Source organism: Ursus arctos, unplaced genomic scaffold (assembly GCF_023065955.2).
Source record: "Ursus arctos isolate Adak ecotype North America unplaced genomic scaffold, UrsArc2.0 scaffold_12, whole genome shotgun sequence".
NCBI classification, from domain to species: Eukaryota; Metazoa; Chordata; class Mammalia; order Carnivora; family Ursidae; genus Ursus; species Ursus arctos.
In genome coordinates this window covers 63,151,326-63,177,603 of record NW_026622786.1, presented here as the reverse complement: position 1 = coordinate 63,177,603, position 26,278 = coordinate 63,151,326, and the positions used below count along the sequence as shown (strand labels likewise).

Genomic DNA, 26,278 nt, shown 5'->3' with positions numbered 1-26,278 from the left:
CTTTTTCCATTCACTAATTTAATAAGTATTTATCAAGTGCCTGTCATATACAGGGTAATATATTGAAGGTGCAATGCTAGGCACTGGACATAGTAATGAGCTCTTCACTTCATGGTGCTTACAACCTAGAGGGAGAGACAGTTCACCAAAGAGATGCATAATTATTACAGACTGTGATGTGTGAAGGAAACGGTCAGTGTGCTGTGATGCAGAATCGCAGTGACGGGCCTTCTTTGAGAAAGTAGTTATGGGAGACCTCTTTGAGGGGGTAATATTTAAGCTGAGGTGTAAAGGTTGAGGAATGCACCATGCGAAGAGCAGTGCATGAAAGGGTGGGGAAGGGGCCCTTGTGAGTGGAATCTCATGAGCTGGAAGGACAGGTCCAAGATGAGGTTGCATAGGCAGGCACGTAGGAACCAGTTGTATTGGAATTTGTTCATTATGGTAAGGCACATGGGATCTGTTGAAGTTGTAGCTTTACATCCATTTATTTCTCACTCACGCTGCATATCCATTTTGCCATTATATCCTAAGTCTAGGACCCAGGCTAATGGAGCAGCTATTACCTGGAACATTGTGATCGTCAAGGCAGAGGAAGAGAAAAAGGTGAAGTACACTCTTTCTGGCTCTTAAAAGTTTCCGCCCCAAAGTGATACATATCACTTTCACTCCCATTTCATCAAAGAAAGTCACATGCCCCACCTGACTTCAAAATCTTACCAGGTACCAGAGGAGAGGATAGAGTTAAAATATTTGTGAAAGAACTATGACCGTGAGGGAACGGCTGTAAGCAGGGGAATGAAATGACTTAAACTGTCACTGTGGCGGCTGTGTGGAGAATGTACCCCTTTACTGGGGGTAGTGGGCTGAAGAGTGGATGTCCAGGTGCAAGAAGATGGTGTCCTGGACTAGGGTGTTGGTGGCAGAAATGATGTGGAAAAGTCGGCAGAGGGAGAGCTGACAGATTTTGGCGACCAGAGGTAGGGGCAAGAATAACTTCCAGGTGTCATGACTGGTATGACGAGGGGACAGCGGATTTCAGGGAGAGCAGTTGAAATAAAAAGCTCTACTTTTGAACTTGTTAACTTGGAGATACCCGAACAACTGGCAAGTGGAGATGTCAGAGAGGCAGTTGGATTTACAAGACGAGTTCAGAGGTGAGGTCAGCTTGGAGATACATATTTGGAGGTCATGGGCATCTGGGCAGTATTGAAAGCTATAGGGTTACACAGTCTGTAACCTGCTGTCACCTGAGGAGGTGAGGAGGGGAGTGGAGTAAGCCTTGAGGAACTTCAGTTTGAGAGAGCACATAGAGGAGAAGGATCTGGCAAAGGGGATGAAGAAGAGGGGCTAGAAAGGTTGAGAGACTTTTCTTAAGAGAGTATATATAGTCAAAAGGTGGGAATGGTCATCTGTGTCCTTTGTGAGGTCAAGTAGGATGATGTCTGAAAGTATTGGATTAAATTTGGCAACATGGAAGTCACTGGTGATCACTTACAAAATCAATTTCAGTGGAGTAGTAGAGATAAAAGATTGGAATTGGTTTCGTAAAGAGCTATGAATAATAACAGAAAAGTTCCATTTGGTAGTGATATGCTCAGTTTCCAAGTGATTAATACAGAGCAAGCACATTAGCTAATGCTTTTAGTTCTAAGTTAGGTCATCTTGCATACCATGCGTTTTGCAACAACAACATCTTGCTGTTCTCTGTGCCCAGCCTCACCATTCTCTCCCTGCTCCCACCCCAATTCACTCGGCAAATTCCTTTTCATCCTTTTCCTGCCTTCGCTTTCAGGAAGCTGTCCCTGTTTGCCACAAGTGGAGTTAATCATTCCTTTGTAGTAACTTGTTTCTGTTTCCCCTGAACAGAGACTGCATCTCATGTATCCATTTCCATCCCCCCAGCATAAAGTCTTGGCTTGGTGTCATTAAGTGAATGAATGAGAGAAGTTGAATAACAATCTAAAAACAATTCACAGGGGGCATTTCTGAGTATAGGAAACGTGTCACAGAAATGGATTCTCTATTACAAAGACCTTCTGTTGCCCTAATGATGAAAGAGGACATTAAGAATTCTCCTTTAGTGTGACTTACCCTGCTCTTTCTTTGAAAATATTTGCAGCTTCTTACAACAGTCTTTCAATTTAAGATTGAAGCAGCCCAAGTAATAAAAGTCAGTTTATGGTTTTATTACGGTTTTAAAAACAAAGTGGCCCAGTGGGTTCTGTGTGCATTAAAATCATGAGCCTTCTTGCTGTACTTGTCCAGATGAATTCAGACTCTCTGATTTCTCCAATCCTTGTTGAATTTATAGAGAAACGATAATGGAGAGAGCATGATTAGGACGTGAATGTGGAGGCAGGGTGTGAAAGAGTCACCGAGGTATGATCACAAGAATCTCAGATCAGGTCCTGTCTGCCTCTGGGAAGCTAAGTCAGAGCAAGGCACTTAGACCTCACCAGTCTTTAGTTTCTTCCTCTGTAAAAGAGGGACACTGTTAATTCTTTTTTAATAGTCTCACTGGACTGTGAACACCTCGAGGGGAGAAACTCTGTTATTCATCTCTGTGTCTTGTTTTAATACAGTGTCTACCAGAGTAAGCATCTGTAAGGCTTCTCAAGTTTTAGATAATGATCATGAAAGTTCTTTTTCTTTTTCTTTTTTTAAAGATTTTATCTATTAGAGCAAAAGAGAGAGAGCACAAGCAGGGGGGAGGGGCAGAGGCAGAGGGAGAAGCAGGCTCCCCGCTGAGCAGGGAGCCGGATGCAGGACTTGATTCCAGGACCCTGGGATCATGACCTGAGCCAAAGGCAGCTGCTTAATGGACTGAACCACCTAGGCACCCCCACTGAAGTTGTTTTTAAACAGAAAATCCCTTTCAATCACATATAATGTAAACCCCTTCTGTTTTCCCCATATAAGTCACCTTAGAAAAAAGAAATATGAAATTAAATCCTATGGTTAATAGATTTATCTTCTGAAACTAGCAGTTTCAGAAAATAATACTAGAGCAGTCTGGTATAGGAAATTTGAGGCCCATCAGATGTCGGTTTTGGTCCTAGCTCTGGCACTTAAATAGCTTTGGGACTTTGAGCTAATAATAAGGACTCTGAGCTTCCTTCTTCTTTGTAAAAAGGGAATAATAATTCTCCCTGGCTGGCTGTGAGGATTAGCAATTATAGCTATAAAATGTCAAGCCACACAGTAGGTACTCAATAGATGGTCCCTAATGTTATTTGAGAAATTTTTTAACAGGAAGGAATTTATTCATTGGAACATTTTGTGACAATCTTTTGAGTTCAGGTCATACGCTAGCTTCAGGATTGGGGACAATTTGCATATTTTTATGGACTGTCCACATCCTTACATTTTCTTCAGGAATCATTAAAATTTAATAGTCTCTGTAACTTAGTGAATGGATATAGAATTATTTAGTTTGACTTCCAGAAGGTTTGCATTTCAGCCAAAGATTACAGTTCTAGCTGCCCATGGCATAGCTGCTTTCTGAACACAAAGACTTTGCTGGATGTTATTGACCAGAAAAAAATGGTCATCAGCCAGATTGTAAATTACTGGGTAAATTACTCTGTGGGACTGGGTTTGTTTAGAGACCACACTGATATGAATTAGGAATTGGGGGTGTGGTACTAAACAGCTAATAAGGGCCCTGAAAGAATTATGTGATATCAGGAACCACAGCTGCGTCTGGCCAAATTTTAAGAGTTTTTCTCAATAGAGAGTTACAAAATCTACTGGAAAGGTCCAGTATTAATATCTATCTGGAGACTGCTGCAAACAAACAGCTCTTTAGTTCTGGGTTAAAACAGAGAATATGCAGCCAGATTTCTGGCCCTTAAGAAATGTGGCGTCTGATTCTATTTGGCAGGAAGTTTAATCTGGTATGGAATTTAAGCCAGACTTCTTGGAGAAATATTTTTTTTAATATATCATATCCAAAATTTATTGCAAAAAGTGATGTCCATTTAACCTGTCCTATTAATAGTCATTTAAATACTTTATAAATATTCACAGTGCTGTTTTCAGCAGCACGTAGTAAGCATTTGACCTTTTATTCACTGAATTTGTGGCCATAAACTTTTATGCAAAATTGGGGGAAATTCATTGTAGTCTGCTATTTATTTAAATTGCAGGCCGAAGTGCTACAGTTTTCTAACCAACTACCAGACAGCAGTCTATTTTCTTTTTCTTTGTAAAATTTTGTGTAATTCACCTTTTAGAATATAGCCCTTCTGAGTGTGCAGAACACTCTGTTCAAGATTATACACCTCATTTGAACAGAAATATATGGAAGAGAAGTTCAGGCATGAAGATTCAATACTATAAGGGAAAGACTGACCTAGGCAACCAGACAAGAGCCTTCAGCTGGCAAAGTGATACCCAGGGCAGGGTGTGCTAACAGTTCACTGACGTTTGAGAGATGGAAAGACCAATGAGAGGGAGGGGTTATTTTGCTTAGTTATTAGGACTAATGGGAAGAACTATAAAAGGGGAATTTCAGACTAAAAATCACTTGAACTTCCTGACAATAAAAACTGGTCAAGAGTGGACTGAAAGCTCCGACAGAGATGTTCCTGAACCAGGCTGGCAAAACAGGACACCTGTAAAAGATGTGCCTTAACAGTGGCTAGAAGAGCATCTGCATGGCAGAAAATACTTCATCGACAGCCACTCTCTTGAGGATTTCTCCTTTTGCCATTTATCAAAATCTTCTTCTCTGTGTCAGAAAGAAGACTTGGTATTTTTTTTTATATATACTTAACTTGTTTATAACTTGACTTGTTCCATGACTTACTAGATATCTTTGGAAGAAACAGAAAGAAGTGAGTATTGAAAGTTTTTCAGTTTTCATCGTGTGAAAGCAACCCGAGTCTGTTTGTCTGTTTTTGTCTTTTTTCTGAAGTCTGGACTTAGCTTAAGACAGCAGAACCTTAAAGCCACAGGATGGCAGCCACAGTGTAGGGGCCCACTCCCCCTGAAGTCGGAACCTGGGTGTTAGTTCTGACTCAAGCACTCATTCGCTGGTCACCTGAGTGAGTTACTTACCCTCCCTGAGCATCAGTTTCCTAAAGTAGGGGGGCAATAATACAAGCATGCTTGTTGTTGAAGAGTAAGTGACATGACGTATGGGAAAATGCTATTGTACCATGTATTAGTTATTAATGTTTATATTCGTTTTCTATTGCTGCTGTAACAAATTACCATAAACGTAGTAGCTTACCTTGACATAAATACACTATCTCACAGTTCTGCAGCTCGGAGGTCTGGGTGGGTTTGGCTGGTTTCTCTGCTCCAGGTTTCACGAGGCTGAAGTCAAGGTGTTGCCTGCCCTGAGCTCTTGTCTGGAAGCTCTAGGGGGGAATCTGCTTCCATGCTCACCTCAGGATGTGGGCAGAATTCAGTGACATGCTGCTGTGGGACTGAAGTCCCCATATGCTTGCTGGCAGCCTGGGGTTCTCAACTTGTAGAGGCTGCCTGCATTCGCCTCTTCTTAATGCTAGTCGAGTCGAGTCCTCATGTTTCACATCTCTCTGATCTCCCCTTCTGCCTCATCTCTCCTACCTCCAGCCAGAGCATGTTCTGTTTTCAAGAGCTCGTATGATTAGTTTAGGCTCACCGGTTAATCCAAGATAATCTCCCCATTTTAAAGTCCATAACCTTAATTATATCTGCAAAGTCCCTTTTGCTACATAGTATAACATTCACAGGCTCTAGGGATTAGGGTGTGGGTATCTCCGGGGGTTCATTCTGCCTACTACTGTCATGGTATTTTAGGGCTGGAAAGGGCCCTTGCAGAACACGAAGTGAGGTTCTTGCCCGGGGGGGTTTACAATCCAGTGGGGGGAAGAGATGAAAAACAGCAAAAAGAGTCCAATAATAAAGAGTTTCTATGGAATGTTCGAGGAACCCAGAAGAACCTATTCTGTATCTGACTCGGCCTGTGGTTCTTCCATCATACCCTGCTTGTTCTTTGATGTTTTGTCTTTTATCAAGATCCTTCGGATGGAATCCATATACAAAAAACAACACCATGTGATTTGATTTCTAAATGTCCCCAAAACAAGCTGCTGACAGAGCTCAGTATTTGGGACTCTGCTACTTAATGAGGAAAGGTCTTGAGCCCTCAGCTCAAAAGTAAGAGGAATTATTTTCTTCTCCGATGATGAAGGTATTACCACACCTTATCTCCCCTTCCTCCTCATCAACCCCCCATGAGAGCCCTCTTGTCTTTCACGCCTAGCTCTCTCTGGTCACATGTATGTCTTTACTCCTCTCTTTTGAGTTTTCTTCTTTCTTACTGTTTTGAATTAGAAGGCACGTGCCCTGGATAATGCAGAGATTTCTGGTTAATTCTTGCCACTTGTCATTTCTGTTTTAATAATGTTTCATAGGTGTTTAGTCAGGCCTCGGTGACAGTTTGGCAATAATAACAGCTGGCGTTTATTGAGCACGTACCATCCGCCGGGTGCTGGGCTGAGTTCTGTACTTCCACTTTCTCATTTAGACAATCTGTGAGGCCTGGGTACTATTCATATCTCCATTTGAACCCACCTGGGATTCGAACCCAAATCTAAGTCCAAAGCTTGTACTTGACACCAGGCATTAAATAATATTAAACAGGAGCTGGTGATGAGGCATGAAGGAGCCGAAGTAGCACAAGTGGATTGGGAACCCTTGATTTGAAGCTCACCTCTCTACAGCTCTTCGGAAAGTGAGAGGATTTCCTTCTAGAGCACCAGGATCACCTCCATCTTCCACCAGAGACACTCAAAGTGATTCCTTCATATTCTGTTTTGGACAGGTGATTTTAGTGTGTGTGTGTCCACAGCACCCGACAGCTACAGAGCATTTGTGGGCACCAGCTTGGCGTTGCCCAGAAAAGCCTATCCCTCTGGGGGTGGGGCGGGGAGATGTGTGTCCTGTAGCTGGCCCCAGCAGTTACAGGTAGCAGAAAATACCTTCCCTGCAGGATTGGGATGATCGAGATATTTAAGGATTTCACACCAGTGCCTGGCACTTAGTAGGTACTCAGCATGTGCTGGTTTTCATTGTCCTTCTGGAAGATTTTCTTTAGTTTGTGGGTATTCAAGTCAGTAGAATCTTGTTCTTCTAGCTCCCCTTGAATTTAGGCTTAATGTTGAGAAGACAGGAGATGCATCTCTGGGTTGGACCCTGTCCAATCCTGTGAATCATACCAGCTCTCAAGTTTGAACTCAGAGAGAACTGAAATCTGAGGCCAAAGAAGGCAAAATATTTCCCTTTTTCATTCTTGCTAAGTTTTTGAGTTATTGATGTAATGGAAACAGACAGCTCTAGGTTCAAATCCAGGGTCTGCATTTGCCTTCTCAAGTTACATTCCTGTTTCCATCATGGAAAGAACTTGGGCTGTGGGAAAGGGTAAACCTGGCCATTTTACTCAGTTAATTACTTCTTTGTCAGGTGATCTCCTTACCTGTGAATGGGGCCAACAGCAATCCTCTTGCAGGGTTGTGAAGCTTAGAGAGTAATGCATGTGGTACAATCAGGATGCAGCAGCAGAAGCCCATGAAAGATCCTTTACATGAGCCATTCATTCATTCATTCAAGGCATTGGCAATTTAAGTTGAGCAAGTGGTCCTAAGTTTGAGTTATTTTTCCTTCTCCCTGTCCAGTAGGAGGGCAGCCAGGTAAGGTAGCTGTGGGTGCCCTGCCCACAGGCCAGAGCAGGTATGGGGAGAGCCTTGTAGAGGCAGTGGAGGTGCCAAGTACCACCTAAACCCAGCCCCACCGCGGTCTACCGCCAAAGCCCCTGGCGCCAAACAGTGTTGCTTCAGCTGCTTGTAGTTAATGCTCCTTTACTTGGAAACGTTTTCAGCTCCTGGGAGCAATATGGTGCCGCGAGGGCTCACTGCCCAACCCCTTTGTTTTCCGGCGACTGAGATCCACATGCACCCTACTCCCAGCCCAATTTACCGTCCTTCAAGGCTCACCATGCCCTGGGCCCAGGGTCAACGTGGGCGTGGGGGGGAGGTTGTGGGGGAGGGCGGGGAACTTTTCCGGGAAGGGGCCCAGCAGGGTCTTGGCTGGCTGCCCCGTTAGCCACGGCCCAGGACCCCAGGGTGGGAGAGTGATCGGAAAGGTACTCGTGCCTGGAGCGGTTGCAAAATCCTCAGTCATGAGGAAGAAACTGGGCTCAGAGGCACTTGGGTGCCCTCTCCCCTGCCCTCCTTTCAGGTGCTGGGGCTTAAAGGAGGGCCCACTGCGGAAGGCGGGAACTAGGAAGCGTTGCGGGCTAGACACCCCGCCTTCCCAGACTCTTGGTGGGGGTGGGGGGGGCGTGGTATGGTGGCCCCGCCGGGGCGGAGAGGGGGAGAGGGGTCGGTGCGGGGGCTCTGCCTCCCCGGGAAGGGGGGCCCGGCCAAGTCCACGCGGGGAGGGGGCAGGCCCTCTCCCCTCCCCGCTCCTGTGGGGACCCTACGCCTGTGTCCGGAGGAGGCTGGCGTCCAGCAGATGCACGCGGTGTGGGGCGGGGGGGGCGGGGGAGAGGCGGGGAGGAGAAAACCCACAACAAAACTTGCGTCGCCGAGCTCACGGCTCGACTTGAATGGAAGGAGCCCGCGCCCGCGGAGCGCAGCGGAGACTCGGGACAGCGCGGACTGCCGGCGGGGCGCGGCGGGGCGCGGGGGCGCAGCAGGTACCCGGCGCGGGCAGCCGCGCGTGGGCTGGGGGGTCGGGGCCGAGCCTGGGCGGAGGACTCGGACTTCCCCGCCGGGTCCGGACGGCTCCCGCAGCCACCCAGGCGGGGCCGCCGCACTCGCCCCGTAGGTGGGAGCGGTGTGCAGAGTGCGCGGCCGAGAGCTCAACCTCGGCCGTGCGACCCCTCCACGACCGCGACCCGTGCAGGGGCCTTTTCTCACCCCCATCCAGAGGCTGGTCCCGGCCCCCCCCCCCCCCCGCTGCGCACATCTGGAAAGAATCTGAGGGCGGATGGGAGGGGGGAGTGGAAGGACGCGGGCGGGCGACAGAGAATGTGGGGGCAGGTGGAACTGGGGAGGGGCGTGGACCCCTGGACTTAGAGCCCAGACGCGCGTCTTCCTATGTCAGCTTACCCCAGCTAGTTCACCCTTCAAACTGGTTACAGACAGAGAAACTGAGGCCTAGAGAGGGGCCGAGGTATGCTTCCGGAAGGCGCGGACAGGTGTGGCGGAGCCGGCGCTACCACTGCTCAGACCCGCTCACGGCTAGGCTCCCTCGCCCCGCTCCGCGCACTCGCCGAGCCAGAGCTCTCAGCTGGCACCTGGTGTCCGTCTGTCTATCTACGCGGCTGCCTCCCCACGGGGACAGCTGGACTGGGGGGGGGGGGGGCGCGGAGCGCGAGAAGCGAGGTCGGCGCCCTCCCTCTAAAGCGGCGCAAGTCCCAGGTTGTTGGTCCTTGAGCCGCCAGGCTGGGGCGGGGGCTTTAGAATACCTGATAAGCCGTCAGGTGGAAGACGAGGTGGCAGCGGCGATCTCTGGGCAGCCGCTGGGTCTCCGGGTGCGAGGCAGCTGCAGCTGGAACTCAAGAAGAGGGGTAGGCGCCGCGCGGCTCTGACCGTCCCTGGTCCCCAGGGCACAGAGGGATGCGCTCCTGGCACTTGGAGTGCATCACGGATCTGTTGAGGCCCCCGCAACCTGAGTGGCTGCTCTTGGGACTTCAGGCCGGCGGGGGAAAGTGAAGTTGTGGTCTAGCGGCTCCAGGAGGCACCACTGCTATGAACCGCGAGAGCCCCTGGGTCGTCATGGCCCCTTTTAGGGCCCGTGGCCCAGTTTACTCGAGCCTCGAGTGCAAGTTAAGAAATGTTAGATTCACATGACTGTTTTCACGAAATTGTGGGAACATACTTTGTTCTTTCTATCTGAATCTTAGGGAAAGGGTGACTAATGGTAGCACCTTTAGGCCTGTCAGTCGGGCATAAGACCGCTGACCATGACCTGTCTGGTACCCTTGATGGCTCCCTATCACCAGCACCTTAGCATAGTGGCTGACACCCTTGGAGGCTTGGACCTCATCCCCTGCTTCATTCTGTTTACCCTTCTGTAAAGGCACCTCTCTCTTCCCCATTCTCACACCGTGCCTTTGCTCATGCCCTTCCCTCTGTCTGGAGTACTTTTCCTTCCTTTGTCCCCCTGAAGAGCTCCTACTCAGCCTTCTAGAGCAGTTGAAGGCTCTGGGCAGGAGTCAGAAGACACAAATTCTAATTCTGGCCTTAACTTCAACATACTAATCTGTAAACTGAGGGGGTCAGACCAGATAATGCTGAAAATCTTTCCCAACTCTGCCTTTCACAAATTCATTTCTTCATTCAGCAAACATTTCCTGAGCACCTACTCCATGCCTGGGGAGTCAGGAAGGGCTTCGCTGAATCTTGCTGGGTGCAGTGGGCCAGGAGTGCTGTGGGAGCGCTGAAGAACTTCCTAGTCTAGTCAGGGCGGAGCAGCAGCTGTCCAGAGCAGGGGCATTTGGATAGCAGTTTGCTGGGGGTGGGCAGCAATGGGCGCCTTTGTGCTTGAGTTTCCTATCTGCAGAGTAGGAAGACTACCTTTTAGTTTGGGGATTTCTGTTAGAGATGGTAAGATGCAGCTGTCTGGGGCCCAGCACAAAGTGGGTGATTAGTGAATTTTTACTGTATTCAAGTGGAGAAGGAAGGTGCTGATAGGGGCGAAGGATCTGTGTCCTGATTTTGGTCTCCCTTCCCTTTCCTTCTGTTCTTGCCTTAATCCCCCACTTAAGCCCTTCTGGGCCTTGAGGTTTGGTTCCCCATGGGTGGTAGGTGGGGTGAGAGGCAGCAGGTCCCAGGGACTTCCCCAGTAAGAGTAACCCCCGTGTGTGTCGCGCTTGCTTGATGCCAACATCAGATGGACATGTCATTTCATTTCATTTCATCGTCATTAGGACTGCCCAGACTAGTAAACAGAGGCTCAGGCAGTGAAATGACTTGTCCAGACTCACACAGCAGTCAGGAGTGGAACCCATGTCCTTCCGTGGCTAAAGCGTTCCCCTGAGAGAGAGAGAGCTCACTGGCCATTTGCTGTCCCCGCGTGTGAATTGTTCCTCACGGGGGGCCTCCTCACTCAGGATGTATAGAGACCAGGGGCCTGCGCTCTGTTCTTCCACACACAGCTCCCAATGTGGCTGTGCACACAGAAGGGGCTTTAGGGGCTAATCTCACTCAGTGCTCTTAGAACAACAACAGTAACAACAAATTCAGACTCGGATGGGCCTTGATGTGCCCAAGGTCACTCAGAAAACCAGGTGGTGGAGCTGAGATTGCCCAGGATCCCAAGGTCCGGAGGAGGAGATGGGACCTTCCAAGCCGGGTCTGTTCTTCCTCCCTCTCCTGTGAATCTGGCTCCTCCTCTCCATCCCAGCACCTCTCTCTGCCCAGACCAGGCTTACTACCCCTCGCCTGTACCATTGCACGGCCTCAGAGAGCTCCCCCCTGGTGCGTCTGTAAAGCCACCTGTGCCACACTCCTGCTCTGCAGTGGTTCCTCATCTTTCCTAAGATCTTAAGATAAGGATCACTCTCCCTAACCTGGCTTCCAAGTCCCTTCGTGGTCTGACTGCCCACCTGCATCACTCCCAGTGCCCAACACCCAACAGACACTCTAGCGAGCCTTGTAGAGGTCACAGATGGGCTCTCTTGCACCTGGGCCTTTGTACCTGTTGACCTCCTGCTTATGTCACCTTTTCCCTTTTGCCCAATATTCATCCTTCATGGCTAGATAAACATCGCTTCTTCAGAGAAGCCTTCTTGACCCCGGGCGTGGTTAGCTCTCCTCTGGCCCCCTGTGGACTCTAGCATCCTTCCATCACACCTCTGATGACACTGGGCTTATACTACTCGGTGTACACCTAGCGTCTATGCCAGCCCTGCCCAATAGAAATAGAACGTGAGCCATAAATGCAAGCCACAGAGGTGATGTGAAGCCACATTAAAAACATAAAATGAAACAGGTAAAATTAATTTTAGTAATTTATTTAACTCAATTATTCAAAATATATAATCAATATAAAAATAAATATTTTATGAGATCATTAATATTAATAATGAGCTATTTTACATCCTTTTTTTGTACTAATCTTTGGAATCCATGTACACTACATTTTACACTTACAGCACCTCTCAATTTAGACTAGCCACATTTCAAGTGCTCAGTAGCCACATGTGGCCACCATATTGGACAGGGCAGGTGTGAGCTTCTTAAGGGCAGGAGCCAAACTCGAGTCGTCTGTCTGGGTCCTTAGTGCCCAGCTGTGCTTGGCCCAAGGAAGGGCCCTAGGCTGGACTCAGCTTCACCACTTCCCAGCTGTGTCACATTGGCCAATCCCCCTCGGGCTTCGGCTCCCTCATCTATAAAGTGATGATGATAACATTTTTCATATGGTTCGTAATGTTAATATAAATTAAGTATTTTTACAGATAGTGTATAGATCTTTACAGACACAAATTAAAGGGGAGGGAGGAAAACCAGCTGGTCCAGTGAGTGCACAGGGTATGTGGGAAGGATCCTTCTCCCTGGCCTCCTGCCCTGATTGATTTGGGGTTTGGGCCTGTGCCCACACTCCCCCTTCCAGGGCCCTGGTCTGGGGTCACACAGACAGGGACGGGGCCTCCAGTCTAATGCGGATGGTTCCAGGGGCTGCAGCCTGCTGAGCTAGTTGGGGGTGGCGGGGGGAGGGTTATAATGTGCATGGGGTGATGGTCTATAGACAGGTTGAGGGTTGATGGCCCATTTGGTGAGGGGATGGGGCAGCAGGGGTGTGGGAGGGTGGGCATAGGGCCGGGCTGCAGCAAGTTACTGCGGCCAGCTGATCCCTGGGGCCCAGGAGCTGTGTGTGTGCGCCAGGCTCCCTGGTTTTCTGCTAGGCCAGTGACTGGGGCCGGACTCTGCTTGGGCCTCCTAGACCTATGTGGTGTCTAACCAGCCTGGATGCTGCCCCTCTCCTCTGTCCTCACACCTTTCTCTCTGGGGCCTCAGAGGGCTCACCCAGTCTGGGGTGGAGGGTGGGGCAGGAGCTATTGTACTGGGCTCTGCTGCCCCCTCCAGACTGAGGGCAGGGAAATTTGCCACCTCATTTGCCAGCACAGGGCTGAGGACAGATGGGACTTCACCTTGGAGAGCTGGCTGAGCCAGCAAGCGAGACAAAGCAGTGTCTGGAACGCCACAATGGCCACAGGGCAGCCAGAATTCGTAGAAGGCCGGAGTCTGCAAAGCTGGAGGTGGGCTGGGGCTGGACTGCAAACACAAGCAGGATTTGGACAAGAGAGGGGAGGAAGCAGGGGGTTCTGGAGTGCGCAGTGCCTACCGATGTTAGTGGTGGGAAGAGCTAATGTTTATTGAGCACTTACGGTGTACAGTGTGTGCCTCTCCCCGACTCTCAGCGTCTTGCCATGAGGGCAGCTGTGGTAACCTCCATGGACAGGTGAGGAAGCCAAGGTTTAGTGGGTGACAAAACTGAGAGCCAGAGCTGACTGCGGCCCCAGCTGTCAGCCTGCAGCGCCCACCTTCCTAACCAGACATCGGCGGCGGCACGCTCCCGGTTTCCCCAGGCCTAGCATTTCAGACCTTCCTAACTGCTGTGTGGACTGTGGTCCCCAGCCTAGTGGCAGGGCGAGGGCCTCAGACGGAGGCATGCCCCCCCCCCCCACCAGGCCAAGCGCTTGCCATGGACCTGCGTTTGTGACTGCTGTAGCAGTGAGCAGTGACGGCCACCCCTCATCACCGAGGAGGTGCCAGGTGCTTCCCACCTGTTAACGCGCCGGCTCCTCTGCTCCTCGCAGACGCTGTGGTTTGGGATGTATCGTCTGCATTGTAAGATGGGGAAATAGGCTCAGGGAGGTCAGAGCTGCTAAGTGCTGGAGGGGGACTCAAACTGGGTCCGTGGGACTCTAGAGTCCGTGTACCTGAGCCTCTTACAACTCAGTGTTCCCCAGAGATGTTTGCTAAGTGAGTTTCTGTAAAGAGAGCACCAGGGACCAGCCCAGAGCCGAGCTAGGCCCCTGTGCTGCCTAGAAGATGGGACCCCTGCATCTTCCTCATGGCCTGAGGCCATCCCCAGACCCCCACCCCTGCTGCCCTAGGGGACCGTGCTGGGTAGGGGTCTCTTGCAGGCAGCAGCAGTCATGTGAGCACAGCAGGCTCTGATGAGGCCGGCTGAGGGTGTAAACATCAGGAAGAAGGACTTGGGAGGTCCTGGGGAATGGCAGCAGCTCCATTCAACTGAGGCCTGCTCTGTGCCGGGCCTCGGGCCTGGCGCTGGGCCTCCACCCAGACCCTGAGAGTGGCTCACTGCCCTCTATGGGAGAAAGACACCTTCACGTATTCACAGCCCAACCCAACTCATGCCCACCCTAGGGAACACAGTAGGGGAGAGCCCTGGGGGCAGCTCAGGGTCTTGCCAGGAGATTCTTAGAGAAGTTGCTGACTGCACAAGAGAAGGGGAGGGCATTCCAGGCAGAAGGAACAGCATGTGCAAAGGCCTGGAGAGAGGATCTACTAGGTAGACCTGTATACCTGGGGTAGGGGTATTGGAAGAGAGATGGGGTCAAGTTGAGATCATCCTGGAATGGCAAGCTGAAGAGCTGGGATGCACCCTACTGGTGCTGGCCCACCATGGCCCTGTGGCTCTGGAGGAGGTACAGAGCCTCCCGTCCCGCCTGTGCCAGGGCAGAAGGTGGTCTGTAAAGTCCCAGCCAAGCCACGGTTCATCCCGGGCCTCAGCTTCCCCGCCTATGAAGTGGGGGTACAGATTCCTTGGGGCCAGGCCTGGTAAGGGCTGCTGACCTGCCACCGGGGGTAGCCCTGATGATGGGGAGGGGGGTGGAGAAGGGAGGGTAGCAGACAGCAGATCAGATCCGAGCCCAGGACCCCCGAGTAGGCTCTGTCTTGTGCCCAGGGGGGCCCCCTTGTGATTTCTGTGGGCCCTCGCCCCGTGGCTGCTGTACGGACGGCGGAGCCTGACGTGAGCTCTCCCGCAGGTACGATGGCCCGGAGCAGGGCGCTGCTGCTCCTCTTGCTGCTGCCGCCGCAGCTGCAGCTGGGGCCGGCGGGCGCCGTGAGGTCTCCTGGGTTCGGCCGAAGTGGCACCCATAGCCTGAGCCCTGACGAGAATGAATTTGTGGAAGAGGGGCCGGTGTTGGTGCTGAACACCGAGGAGCCGGGGCCTGGCCCGGTCACCATCAACTGCCCCCGAGACTGTGCCTGCTCCCAGGAAGGCGTTGTGGACTGCGGTGGCATCGACCTGCACGAGTTCCCGGGGGACCTGCCTGAGCACACCAACCACCTGTCCCTGCAGGTGACGCGGGCATCGCAACGACCGTCACGGGGGCTGCCCCCTTGCCTTGCAGCTCCTGGCCCCAAGCCCCCTGCCCGCGGTCCCCAGCCCCCGGCTCCCTGACCCCAGACACAGGGTGCTAGGGCACTCCCCGCTCTGACGCCTGGTCACAGAGTACCGTGCTATTACAACGGCATTGCTTTGCTTGGAGGAGTGCGGGCTGAGACCCCGAAGCAGAGTCAGACCCTGTGAGAAACGGACACAGATCCGCCTGGCAGCTGACCCTCTGAATGGACAGGATGCCCCAGACACCATTGTAGGCCAGGAAAATAAGAGAAAGTAGACCCTGAGAGAGCACTTTGGGGGCTCAGAGGCTAGAAGACTCTCTCAGGCCGGAGTACAGGCTTGATTTTGAGAAGTGGGACACAGTGTTCCAGACGGGACTCCGGGAGTGCTCGTGCACCCATGACCAGTTCTGTGTGGCCCAGGAGCCCTGGGGCAGTGGGAGGGGCTGTTGTACACATTCCCAGAGGTCAAGCCCAGTGAAGGAAAGGGACCTGCCCATGGTCACCCAAGCTGATGGGTCCAGGTTAATGGTGGAGGGAGCCCAGGGCTAGGGTAGCCTGTAAGGGAAAGGGACGTTAAGGCAACACTCATTGTTGGTTCAGTCACTCGTTTATTCATAAAATGTCTCCTGGGTACCTCTGGTGCCACGTCAGGTGCTGGGCATGCAGGGAGGACTCGGACAGTCTGTGGGGGAGGCAGAGATCTAAACAGGTAAAGATAACAGATGGAGGCAGAGGACTTGTGCAGTGGGGCCCAGAGCAGCTCCTAATCCAGCCCCCAGTCCCACTAGGGAAGGCTTCTGGAGGAGGTTTTTCCCCCTCAAGAAAGGGAACCAAAAGTAGTTTCTGGCTTGGGGTGGGGAGAATGGGCTGGGGATGCCTGTCACCAAGTGGGAACATGAAGGGAGCAGGTCTGCAGGGGAGATGCACTCCAAGTTTGAACTGTCTATAGATGCCCATGTATGGGCTCCTAGAAGGTGGCACCTGCATGTCTGTTGTGGTCAGTGCTGGGCCTCTCATGCTCAGACCCAGGCCTGGCCCCACCCCAGGTCTGTACCCAAGGGAGGTACCCAACAGAGGGACTGGCTCCTGGGACTGGGGGTGGGGGTGAGCCTCTACTGAGGCAGGAACCCTGGGCCTCTAGTGCGCCCTCCTTACTGCCTTTGTCCCCCACTCCCAGAACAACCAGCTGGAGAAGATCTACCCCCGGGAGCTCTCCAGGTTGCATCGGCTGGAAACTCTGAACCTCCAGAACAACCGCCTGACTTCCCGAGGTGAGCGACCCCCCAGAGCCCAGGCCGGGGGCACCAGGTGGGGGATGGGTGCCCATGGCAAGAGCTCCACCCCGCAGACTCTGGGATATGGAAAACAACAGGGCTGGGCTGGCAGCAGGGCCCCATGGGCAAGGGGCTCCCTGTGGTTGCCTGAGAGCCCCCCTTGCCCCCCCCACCCCCGCCCCAGGTGTGCCTGAGAGCTGGGAGTCGGGTCAGGGGACAGGTGTCAGAGAAGCTTCGATTCCCAGGGTCTTTGGCAGAGACTCGTAGATTCACAGAAGGCCTTTAGAATCAAAGAGCGGTAAAATCCTCCCATTGTAAAAGGTTTTTTTTTTTTTTTTCTGGTATGAAAATAATCTATGATTATAACAGAAAATTTGGAAATGTAGAGAATGTAATGGAAAAGAAAAGAAACCCACTCATAATTCTGCCACGTGGTGTTCATCAGTATTGATGTTTTGGTACATTTCTTTCCCCCTTTTAAAAAAACAGCTTTATTGAGGTATAACTTATATACTGTAAGATTAACACAATGTAAAAGTACAATTGGATGTGTTTTGGGAAGATTATACAGTTGTACAACCGTCACCACAGTCTAATCTAGTCTTTTTTTTTTTTAATTCATAGCTGAGCTTATAGGATAGATAGAACTACTGTAGCTGCTTTGTTCCACCAAGCTGTAAGCACAGCAGCACCAAGCTCTCTCGGTGGCCGTCATTTTACCCCCCGGCAGCAGGGTATTCCCCGGAGGGCCGAGCACAGTTTATGTAACTGTTCCCTCTCCTTAGATACTTGGGTGAGTCCCAGCATCTGAGGGGCTGGGAGCCCGGAACTGAGTGTCAGAGGCCGGCCTAAGGACTGGAGAAGGGCCAGTTTGGCTGCGCTCCCAGCGACAGCCGGGTCCTGACACCACATCTGCCAGCTGGGATATCAGGAGGGTCTCTGACCCCCTCGGGCCGCACCTGAGGGGAGCACTCCTTCCTGGTGGGGAAGGGTGGGGCTGGGTCCTCCGCCCTCGACCTGATGAAGACCCATTCCCACGGGGGTGGCCCCGAGCAGGGGAAGGATCGGTCATTTCTGAGCTCTCTCCACCTGCTCCTCTGGGCTGGCGCCCCTGTGAGCAAGGGGAAAGAAAGGCGGGCTGGGTAGGCCTGCTGGGACTGGTTGGGAAGTGATCAGAATCTGACCCGTCTCAAGAGGGGCGCCCTCCCCAGTCCCGGCAAGTGGGGAGGGCATTGCGCGCTCCCCTGTAGCATCTCCTTAGTCCAGGGCTCTGACAGACGCCTGTCCTTTGAAGGGCTCCCGGAGGAGGCATTTGAGCATCTGACCAACCTCAATTACCTGTACTTGGCCAATAACAAGGTAAAGGGCCCCCTGGTGTCTGGGGCTGAGCTCAGGGGACTTTCACCAGGCCCTTCTCTAGGGTGGCAGCTAGGTCCCCATTGCTGCTCAGACGTGGCCCTGGCAGGACCCCACACTTGAATGCAGGGCATCAGAGTGGCCAGCTAATGAAAACAGAGGCCCAGGCCTTACAGAAGTGTAGGCGGTGCCAGCTTGTCCCCACTAGCAAGGGGGTACTTGGAGCACTTCCTGGAGGAGGTAGCATTTGAGCAGGGCCATGAAGGATAACAGGATTTCAGGCAGGAGCTCTAGGGGAGGCACTGCTAAAGAGACAGCATGGGAAGGGGCACAGAGGCACTCAACTTCAAAATAGTTGGTGTGTCCCAGGGCTCTGTCTGGGCCCCTTCTCTCTGAGCTCTCTCGAGGTGACCCATCCCTTCCCCGGGCTTTAGCACCCATCTGCATCATGGCCATGTCCAGTGGCTGTCCCCAGCCCTCTCTACTCCTCCCACTCGAGACTCAACTCTGAGTCTGAGTCACAAATCCAGGGTGCTTTGCTCACCCATGTCCAGTCCCACTGCAAGCCCTCGGCTCCCCTCTGGCCCTGGGCCACCAGCCTGCACCTGGACGGCCCTGCTTCTTCATTCGCTGCTCCTCCCCAGAGCAGCCAGAGGGACCTTTAAAAATCACGCCTGCTTCTACCCTTCCACCCCCCCTTCCCCAGCTCAGACACTCCCGAGGCTTCACTTTCCACCCAGAATGAAAGCCATACTTCTCCCTGTGGCTTGTGGTCAGAGGGCCTGTGTGTGGACCTCACAACTCCTGTTCCCACTCACTCCCTCTCTCTACACCAGCCCCCAAACCTGGCAGCCCCCCAGCAGGACCTGCACTCACTGCCCCTGCCCCCACGGGTGCTCTCCCCTCAGATGGCATTAGTGGTGCCTTCATGCCTTAACTGTCCCTGTTTCCTGAGCACCCAACCCCGTTCTGTCTTCGGTCTGTTTTAACTTGTTACCACTCTCAGATACTTTTGTTCCTTGTTCCCTGTCTTCTCCACTAAGACGCAAGCTTTGGGGGGTGGGGGTGGGGGCATCTCTCTGTTTTGTTCCCTAGGACATGTTCAGCACCTGGAGCCAGGCCTGCAGTGTTGCACACTAAGGGCCTACCTTTGAATGAATGAAGGCTCGACACTGGGCGGGGTGGGGTATGTCTGGGGGAAGTGTGGGTACTCATGGTGGCTGCGTGGAGGGGCTGTGCTGGGGAGCGATGAGGAGAGAGACCAGCAGGATGGGCAGGGCAGGGCACAGGCCTAGAGGGCTTTGAATGTTCAGGGCTATGGAGAACCATGGAGGTTCTGTTTTTGTGTTATCAGGGGAGTGGGATGGGTTTCCGGTTGAGAAAGATGGCTCTGGTTGCAAGGAAGTGACAAATTGGAGGGGCCCAGATGGCAGCAGGACCCAGAGTCCGCCTCTGCCCTCCATTGGTCTTTCTGCCCCAACTCTTCCCTTTCCAGCTGACCTTGGCACCCCGATTTCTGCCAAACACCCTGATCAGTGTGGACTTCGCTGCCAATTATCTCACCAAGATCTACGGGCTCACCTTCGGCCAGAAGCCAAACTTGAGGTGAGAAGTCAGACAGGGGCCTCGGGCTCTGGCTGGGAAAGAGGGAGGGGCTGAGGCAGACACTCCCTGCCCTGAGCAAGGTGGAGAACCCCCCCCCCCCCCCGACAGGCCCTGGAAGAGGGGCATGGCCGGGCAGTGCAGGCAGGATGCCCCTGGCTCAGCGCTGTGGTGGGGGTGCCTGGGGGCTGCAGGATCTGAAGGCTGAGAGGAGTCCGGCCAGGAGGCAAGGACAGAGAGTGATGTCTGCAGAATCTGGGGAGCTGGGTGGGGGTTTTTCCCAGCCCGTGGGGGAAGGAAGCATCTTCCAACAGGCAGAGCTGGCCCTCACTGAGAGCTGCTTTGGGAGGAGTGAGGCCTCCTAGCAGAGGTGTGTGTGCAGGGCAGGGTGGTGCTGGGGGGTACTGACAACCCCCGGTGCTGCTTCTGTCGCTGAATCTGTCACCTCACTCGATTCTCTCCATCCCCCTGAAGGAGCCAGGGTACGTGGTCCCATCCCACCGATGAAAAGGCTGAGGCCCAAGAGAGGTCACACAGTAGAATAAGTTATATCTTTTGTATTTAGAATGTCGTCTATGTGTCAATATCTTCTATTTCTCTTATTTCTGGTCTTTGCTCCCTCTAGTATGCTAGCTGCATGACGGCAGGGTCTTGTTGGTTGTGTCCACTGCTTATATCTTCAGAGTCCAGAACAGTCCTGGCACATAGGGACACTCACTATATATTTGCTGAATGAATGAGAGGTCACCTCCTCTGAGCCAGGCCCCGTACTGAACACTTGAGACAACGAGGTGGCAGGGATAGTCCCCATCGGCAGGAAGTCCCACAGAACTCAGAGCCAGCTGCGTGGGGCTGCCAGGCAGGGATCCGGGGCTGCCACAGTCAGGGAGGGACTGAGAACCTTAAAGGATATGGAGGAGCACAGATGGGGCGGGTGGGGGGGTGGAATTCTGTTTCTGCCACTGACGTGTGGGGTAGCCTCCGGGGGGTCCTTAGTCTCCTTGGCTGTGTAGGGGGGACTGGATTAGGCGGGGTCTGAGGTTTTTCAAATGGGAAGAGGGTACCCTGGGCCCAGGCCCAACCTGAGCAAGGTCTGAAGGCTCATCAGGTGAGCTGGGGTGGGGGCGGGCAGGTGAGGACCCGCGCCTCATCCCCCAGGTCGGTGTACCTGCACAACAACAAGCTGGCGGATGCCGGGCTGCCGGACAACATGTTCAATGGCTCCAGCAACGTCGAGATCCTCATTCTGTCCAGCAACTTCCTGCGCCATGTACCCAAGCACCTGCCGCCTGCCCTCTATAAGCTGCACCTCAAGGTGGGAGGGAGAGCGTGGGGAGGGGCAGCAAAAGAGCAGGGACCTGCAGTGGGGGAAGAGCCCATGTCCACTTAGGCCCAGTGGTGAGGCTGTGGGGCCTTGGGCACAGGCCAGAGGGCACAGTGTCCACTGTGGAGAACGAGGCAGAAGCCCAGGTACCCGGCAGCCCACAGCACATGCAGAGTGCTCCAGGCCCGGGCCTCCTCCCACGGCTCCCTAGCCCCCTCTCCACATCTCGTTCCAAGGCCCTGCCCTCACCCCTGGCTGTCCCTCATGCTCCCCTCCCGGCCATCCCACCCCTCAGAACAACAAGCTGGAGAAGATCCCACCAGGTGCCTTCAGTGAGCTGAGCAACCTGCGTGAGCTTTACCTGCAGAACAACTACCTGACTGATGAGGGCCTGGACAACGAAACCTTCTGGTGAGCCCCGCCTGGGCCCTCCATGGGAGCGCGGTTCCCGGGAAGCTGCTCGCTGGGCCCACGCAGCCAGGGCCTCTCACATGCACCCCTCGCCCACCTGTCCCTGGCCAGCTTCCTGGAGAAGGAACTTCGGGGCTTGTGCCTCTGCTGACGTTTCTGCCCCAAGAACGAGCGATATGTATAAATAAGGCCAGCCAAAATTCCAGTGAGGCATCATCAGAAGCCCGCTTCTTGGTACAAAGTTGAAACTGGAGTGTACTTGATGAATTTTCACTTTTTAGGACCAGGGTGGCTACAAAAGGCCTTAAACAATTGGTCTTCAAAGAAGCTCCTTTGTGTCAGAAAGCACGCTAGATTCTTCCTACACCAGTAGAGCGTTGAATCAACCCAAGGAGAGGCTGGAGAGGACTGGGGTCCCCTCGTGGGTCAGCCAGTGGCGGAGCTGGGATGAATTAGACGCAGTGCCCTTGCCGTCTCCCTCGGGAGTAATGGTGGCAACAAGCACCACGTGGGCCTCTGCCAACCGTCCTCGTTCCCTCCCGTCGCAGGAAGCTCTCCAGCCTGGAGTACCTGGATCTGTCCAGCAACAACCTGTCGCGGGTCCCGGCGGGGCTGCCGCGCAGCCTGGTGCTGCTGCACCTGGAGAAGAACGCCATCCGGAGCGTGGACGCCGACGTGCTCACGCCCATCCGCAGCCTCGAGTACCTGCTGCTGCACAGCAACCAGCTGCACGCACGTGGCATCCACCCTCGGGCCTTCCAGGGCCTGAAGCGGCTGCACACGGTGCACCTGTACAACAACGCGCTGGAGCGCGTGCCCAGCGGCCTGCCCCGCCGCGTGCGCACGCTCATGATCCTGCACAACCAGATCACCGGCATCGGCCGCGACGACTTCGCCACCACCTACTTCCTGGAGGAGCTCAACCTCAGCTACAACCGCATCACCAGCCCGCAGGTGCACCGCGATGCCTTCCGCAAGCTGCGCCTGCTGCGCTCGCTGGACCTGTCCGGGAACCGGCTGCACACCTTGCCCCCCGGGCTGCCGCGCAACGTGCATGTGCTGAAGGTCAAGCGCAACGAGCTGGCCGCCCTGGCGCGCGGGGCGCTGGCCGGCATGGCCCAGCTGCGTGAGCTCTACCTCACTGGGAACCGGCTGCGCAGCCGGGCCCTGGGCCCCCGGGCCTGGGCCGACCTTGCCCATCTGCAGGTAAGGGGGAGGGGAAAGGGGCTGGGTCATGCCCCCGTGCAGTGCTGCTGCTGTGGCTCAGCTGAGGGGTGGGGAGGAGGGCTTGGCTGTGGGTGGGGGGCAGCTAGACCAAGGAAACAGTAGGTATGGCTGGCATGCCAGGTGCAGCAGTGAGCGGCTGGTATGGCCAGGCTGAACGCAGCACCCGCAGGGACAGGCTTGAAGAGGGCTGTGGGGACAAGGGGAGGTCATGGCTGCAGGTAGGGGCCCCGGGTCCACCAGGAGGGGGGTGGTGTGTAAAGTCAGTTCAGGGGGCATTGGAGAGTCAAGCTCACCCATCTGAAGGCTCAGGAGCAGGTGGCTGGGAAAGGCTGGGCTTGGGGGAGGGGAGGGCGGCAAGGCCTGGGAGGCAGGCTGACCTCCGGGGTGCGGGGTGCAGGGTGCGGAGGGCTGGGGAGGCTACCTGAGGCATGCTGGGGCTGCTGAGTGGCTGTGGCTGCTGTGGCCACAGTCAGAGTCAGGCGGGGTGTCTGGCTGTAAGTGAGAGCTTCCACTCAGTGAGGGCCGAGAGGGAAATTGAGGAGAGGAATCTGGGAGGCAGGGCCTAGGTGGTGCAAGGTCAGGAAGTGCCCCCACTCTGCTGCTCTACAGGGACCCTCCCTTCCCCAGATGCCCCGCCCCCAACTTGCTCCTCCCTCTCTCTCAGAGCTCTGCTCAAATGTCACCTACTTGGGAGGTCTTCCTTCACCAGCTATCCCCCTCCCCTGCTTTGTTTTCATTCCTCATTGTCATCCCTTCTAGGCCTCAGGTCATCTGACTGCTTGTTTGCAGCTTGCTCTTCCGCTAGAATGAGGCGCAGGCACTTTAGTCTCTTGTGTTCACTGCTGGCCCTGGGGACCTCCATGTGGTAGGCTTACAGTACCTGTATTTTGGGGGAGCCATCAGGAAGAGGATATCTGAGGGGAGTGCAGGGGAGAACACCCAGAGTGGGGGCAGGATCAGGGTGGGACAGGGGGTAGGCAGGCAGCTGGCCCGGCAGGAGCAGCTAGCTGGGGTCTGCCTGGCCCAGGCCCTCGTGGGTTGTCGTCAGGAGCCCAGATCCCATCGTCCTGTCCTCCACACCTGCTCCTCCTCTGCATTTTCTAAGTCTCTGAAGGGGTGCCCACGGGAGACTTGGATGCAGCCCCTGACACCCCCTTTCACACCACCTGCCCCCCAACACCCACTGTTACTGAACTCTGCCAATTCTACCATTGTAGCTCTCAACTCACTTTTTCCCATCCCTACTGCCCATACTCCAAGCCAAGACACCCCCATTTCTCACCTGGACCCCAGCTCCATAGGAGCTCTCCACTCCTACATCCCATGTGCAATTGGTGGGTATCTTGAAAAACATGCACTCACCTTCCACTCCTGCTCAGAACCGTTCCATGGCTCCCCATTGCTCTTAGAACCCAGAGCAGAATCCTTGCCAGTTCTCAGGGCTGGCCTGCCTCTGCTCCCAGCGGAGCTCCTTAGTTTCCCAGGCACCTGGGTGTCACTCATCCTGGCCCCACCGCTGAAGCACAGCTCCCTGGTAACGCCTGCTCACTCAGTCCACAGCCTGTCCCAGGCTTCCACCATGTGCAGACACAGTTGCTTTAGAACTCCTGCCAGGGAGTAAGACAGATGGAGGGTCACTACCCTCCTAGAGCTTGTAATATACCTAGGACTTAAGCCAGGTGTCACCTCCTTCAGGAAGCCCTTGATGATGGGCAGGTGTGGCCTGGGTGAAGTCAGTCAGGGATGAGGTGTCTGGTGGGGGGGTTCTTCCTACAAGCACCTGCCCCCCCCCCACCGGTACTCCCCTGACCCAAGGCTGGGTCATGCCACTCCCCTGGGTTCCCTCCACACAGCCCCATTCCACCAGCTGTTGTCAGATTTTGTGTCCACCCCCCGCCCCCCGCAAACCCTAACCTCCAATGGCAGAGGCAGCATCTCATCGGATTCCATATCCCCAGCACCTGTGGGCACTGAAGATGTTTAGAATGAATAAGGAGGTGCCAGAGCTGTGTGGAGGGAACACAGTGGGGAGCAGGCAGCCCTGCTGGGTGGGGAAGGTGACAGGGAGGCTCCCCAAGGTGTGTAATACTTGTTTTCTGGTTGAATCCTGAATCTCGATTCATGGTCCCCAGTTTCCTGACCCCGAACCCCAGCCTGTCAGGGTGAGGAAGGGAGAGTAAAGGTGACGGAATGCCCCTGTGCCTGCCCAGGTGTGTGTCGCAGGAGCGTGTGCTGATGGCCTGAGGGGAAGGCAGGGACCTGGGCCCATGCACGTCCAGGTCTCCTGCCCACTGCAGGTTTGCTCCTCCCTGCGAAAACCACCCCATTTCCCTGGCCACCTGCTTCCTGCACTCTAGGCATGTGGTAACCCCGAGACTGACCAGCCTAGGACTGGCTGCCATGCCAGGGTCACTGTGGACCTCGAACCCTTGCTCCTGGCCCCTGCCCACAAGGCCTCTGAAGTCCATGAATGAGCAGCCCCACCCATAGGGACCCCCACCCCTACCCTCATCCCGGACTAGTGTGGGAATATTCAAAGACTGGAGGACCCCTGGCCTCTGCCCTTCTGGGGTCTTCAGTCTGATGGGGGTGACAGGTGTGCTAAGGAGGAGGGACTGTGCCACCCAGATATCTTGGCTGTGAATTCACGTGGCAAGGCCAAACGAGCCTTGGGTAGGACGTAGTTAAAACGAGGGTTTGGGTTCCAGCTTCATACAGGCCGCGTGGCCTCGGACAGATCCCTTAACCTCTCTGAGCCTCTGTTTCCCCTCCTGGAAAATGGGGATAGTTCTAGATCCCACCTACCAGGGTTATCCTAAGATTTAGATAGGCCAGGGGTGGGTGGGGTCTTCGCGCGCTGTTAAGTGCTCTGACTCCCCCGGTCACTCATACAGCTGCTGGACATCGCTGGGAACCAGCTCACAGAGATCCCTGAGGGGCTCCCCGAGTCACTCGAGTACCTGTACCTCCAGAACAACAAGATTAGCGCCGTGCCCGCCAACGCTTTTGACTCCACGCCCAACCTCAAAGGGATCTTCCTCAGGTAGGAAGGCCCCCGGGGCGCTGCACGGACCCCCGGGGTCGGCCTGGCTCTAGCAGGATAGCTGAGGTGTACAGGAACAGCTTGCGGGTCGAGGTGGGCGTTGGAAGCCTGGCTTCACTGCTGACTGGCTGTGTGACCCTGGGTACATCCCAGAACCCCCTCAGCCTCTGTTTCCTCGGCTCTCAAGGGTGGGGACCATCCTGGCCAGGCCTGGTGAGGTTTATAGGTTTGTAAAAGGGCTTCAGAGACTTTAACAAGCCGTGCACGTGGGCATTATTGATGCTACCATGCAGGGAGGGGTACCGGAGGGCACGGGTGACTGCTGTGCCCAGGGCTGGCCGGGATTGAGCCTGGGCCTCAGATCCAGAACAGCAGATGGCAGATGTTCAGGTCCTCGCTGAGCTGTGGGGGTTTAGAATGATTTTTTTTTCCTAGGGGAGAGAGGGAGAGAGGGAGGAAGGGGGGAGAGGGGAAGAGGGAGAGGGAGAGAGAGAATCTTAAGCACGCACAGCGTGGAGCCAGAGATGGGGCTTGATCTCACGACCTTGAAATCATGACCTGAGCCAAAATCAAGAGTTGGATGCTTAAGCAACTGAGCCACCCAGGAGCCCCTAGAATGATTCTAATAGGGGAGCCAGCTCCCCAGGAAATGAGGAGC

General features: G+C 54.1%; 1 protein-coding gene and 1 long non-coding RNA gene across 9 annotated transcripts in view; one reads left to right on the top strand and one right to left on the bottom strand.

Annotated features, from left to right (window-relative positions):
- The window catches only part of LOC113254656 (uncharacterized), a 51,996-nt gene extending 42,225 nt beyond the window's left edge, over window positions 1-9,771 (bottom strand). For both annotated transcript variants that reach the window (XR_003315910.4, XR_008958874.1), the window contains exon 1: window positions 9,467-9,771. This is a non-coding gene — a long non-coding RNA (uncharacterized LOC113254656). The remainder of the gene's footprint in view (window positions 1-9,466) is intronic.
- Window positions 8,554-26,278, top strand: part of PODN (podocan) — a 45,465-nt gene continuing 27,740 nt past the window's right edge. For 3 of the 7 annotated variants that reach the window (XM_057310780.1, XM_057310778.1, XM_048220611.2), the window contains exons 1-9: window positions 8,589-8,692; window positions 15,020-15,336; window positions 16,561-16,654; window positions 17,952-18,016; window positions 19,509-19,618; window positions 20,774-20,930; window positions 21,235-21,350; window positions 21,899-22,556; window positions 25,472-25,620. In XM_057310780.1, the coding sequence (XP_057166763.1) occupies window positions 15,025-15,336; window positions 16,561-16,654; window positions 17,952-18,016; window positions 19,509-19,618; window positions 20,774-20,930; window positions 21,235-21,350; window positions 21,899-22,556; window positions 25,472-25,620 (1,661 nt within the window). In that variant the 5' untranslated portion in view covers window positions 8,589-8,692; window positions 15,020-15,024. Of the gene's footprint in view, window positions 8,693-15,019; window positions 15,337-16,560; window positions 16,655-17,951; window positions 18,017-19,508; window positions 19,619-20,773; window positions 20,931-21,234; window positions 21,351-21,898; window positions 22,557-25,471; window positions 25,621-26,278 lie in introns of all 7 variants that reach the window. The other 4 variants (XM_057310781.1, XM_048220612.2, XM_057310779.1 and 1 more) reach the window with 3 other exon arrangements.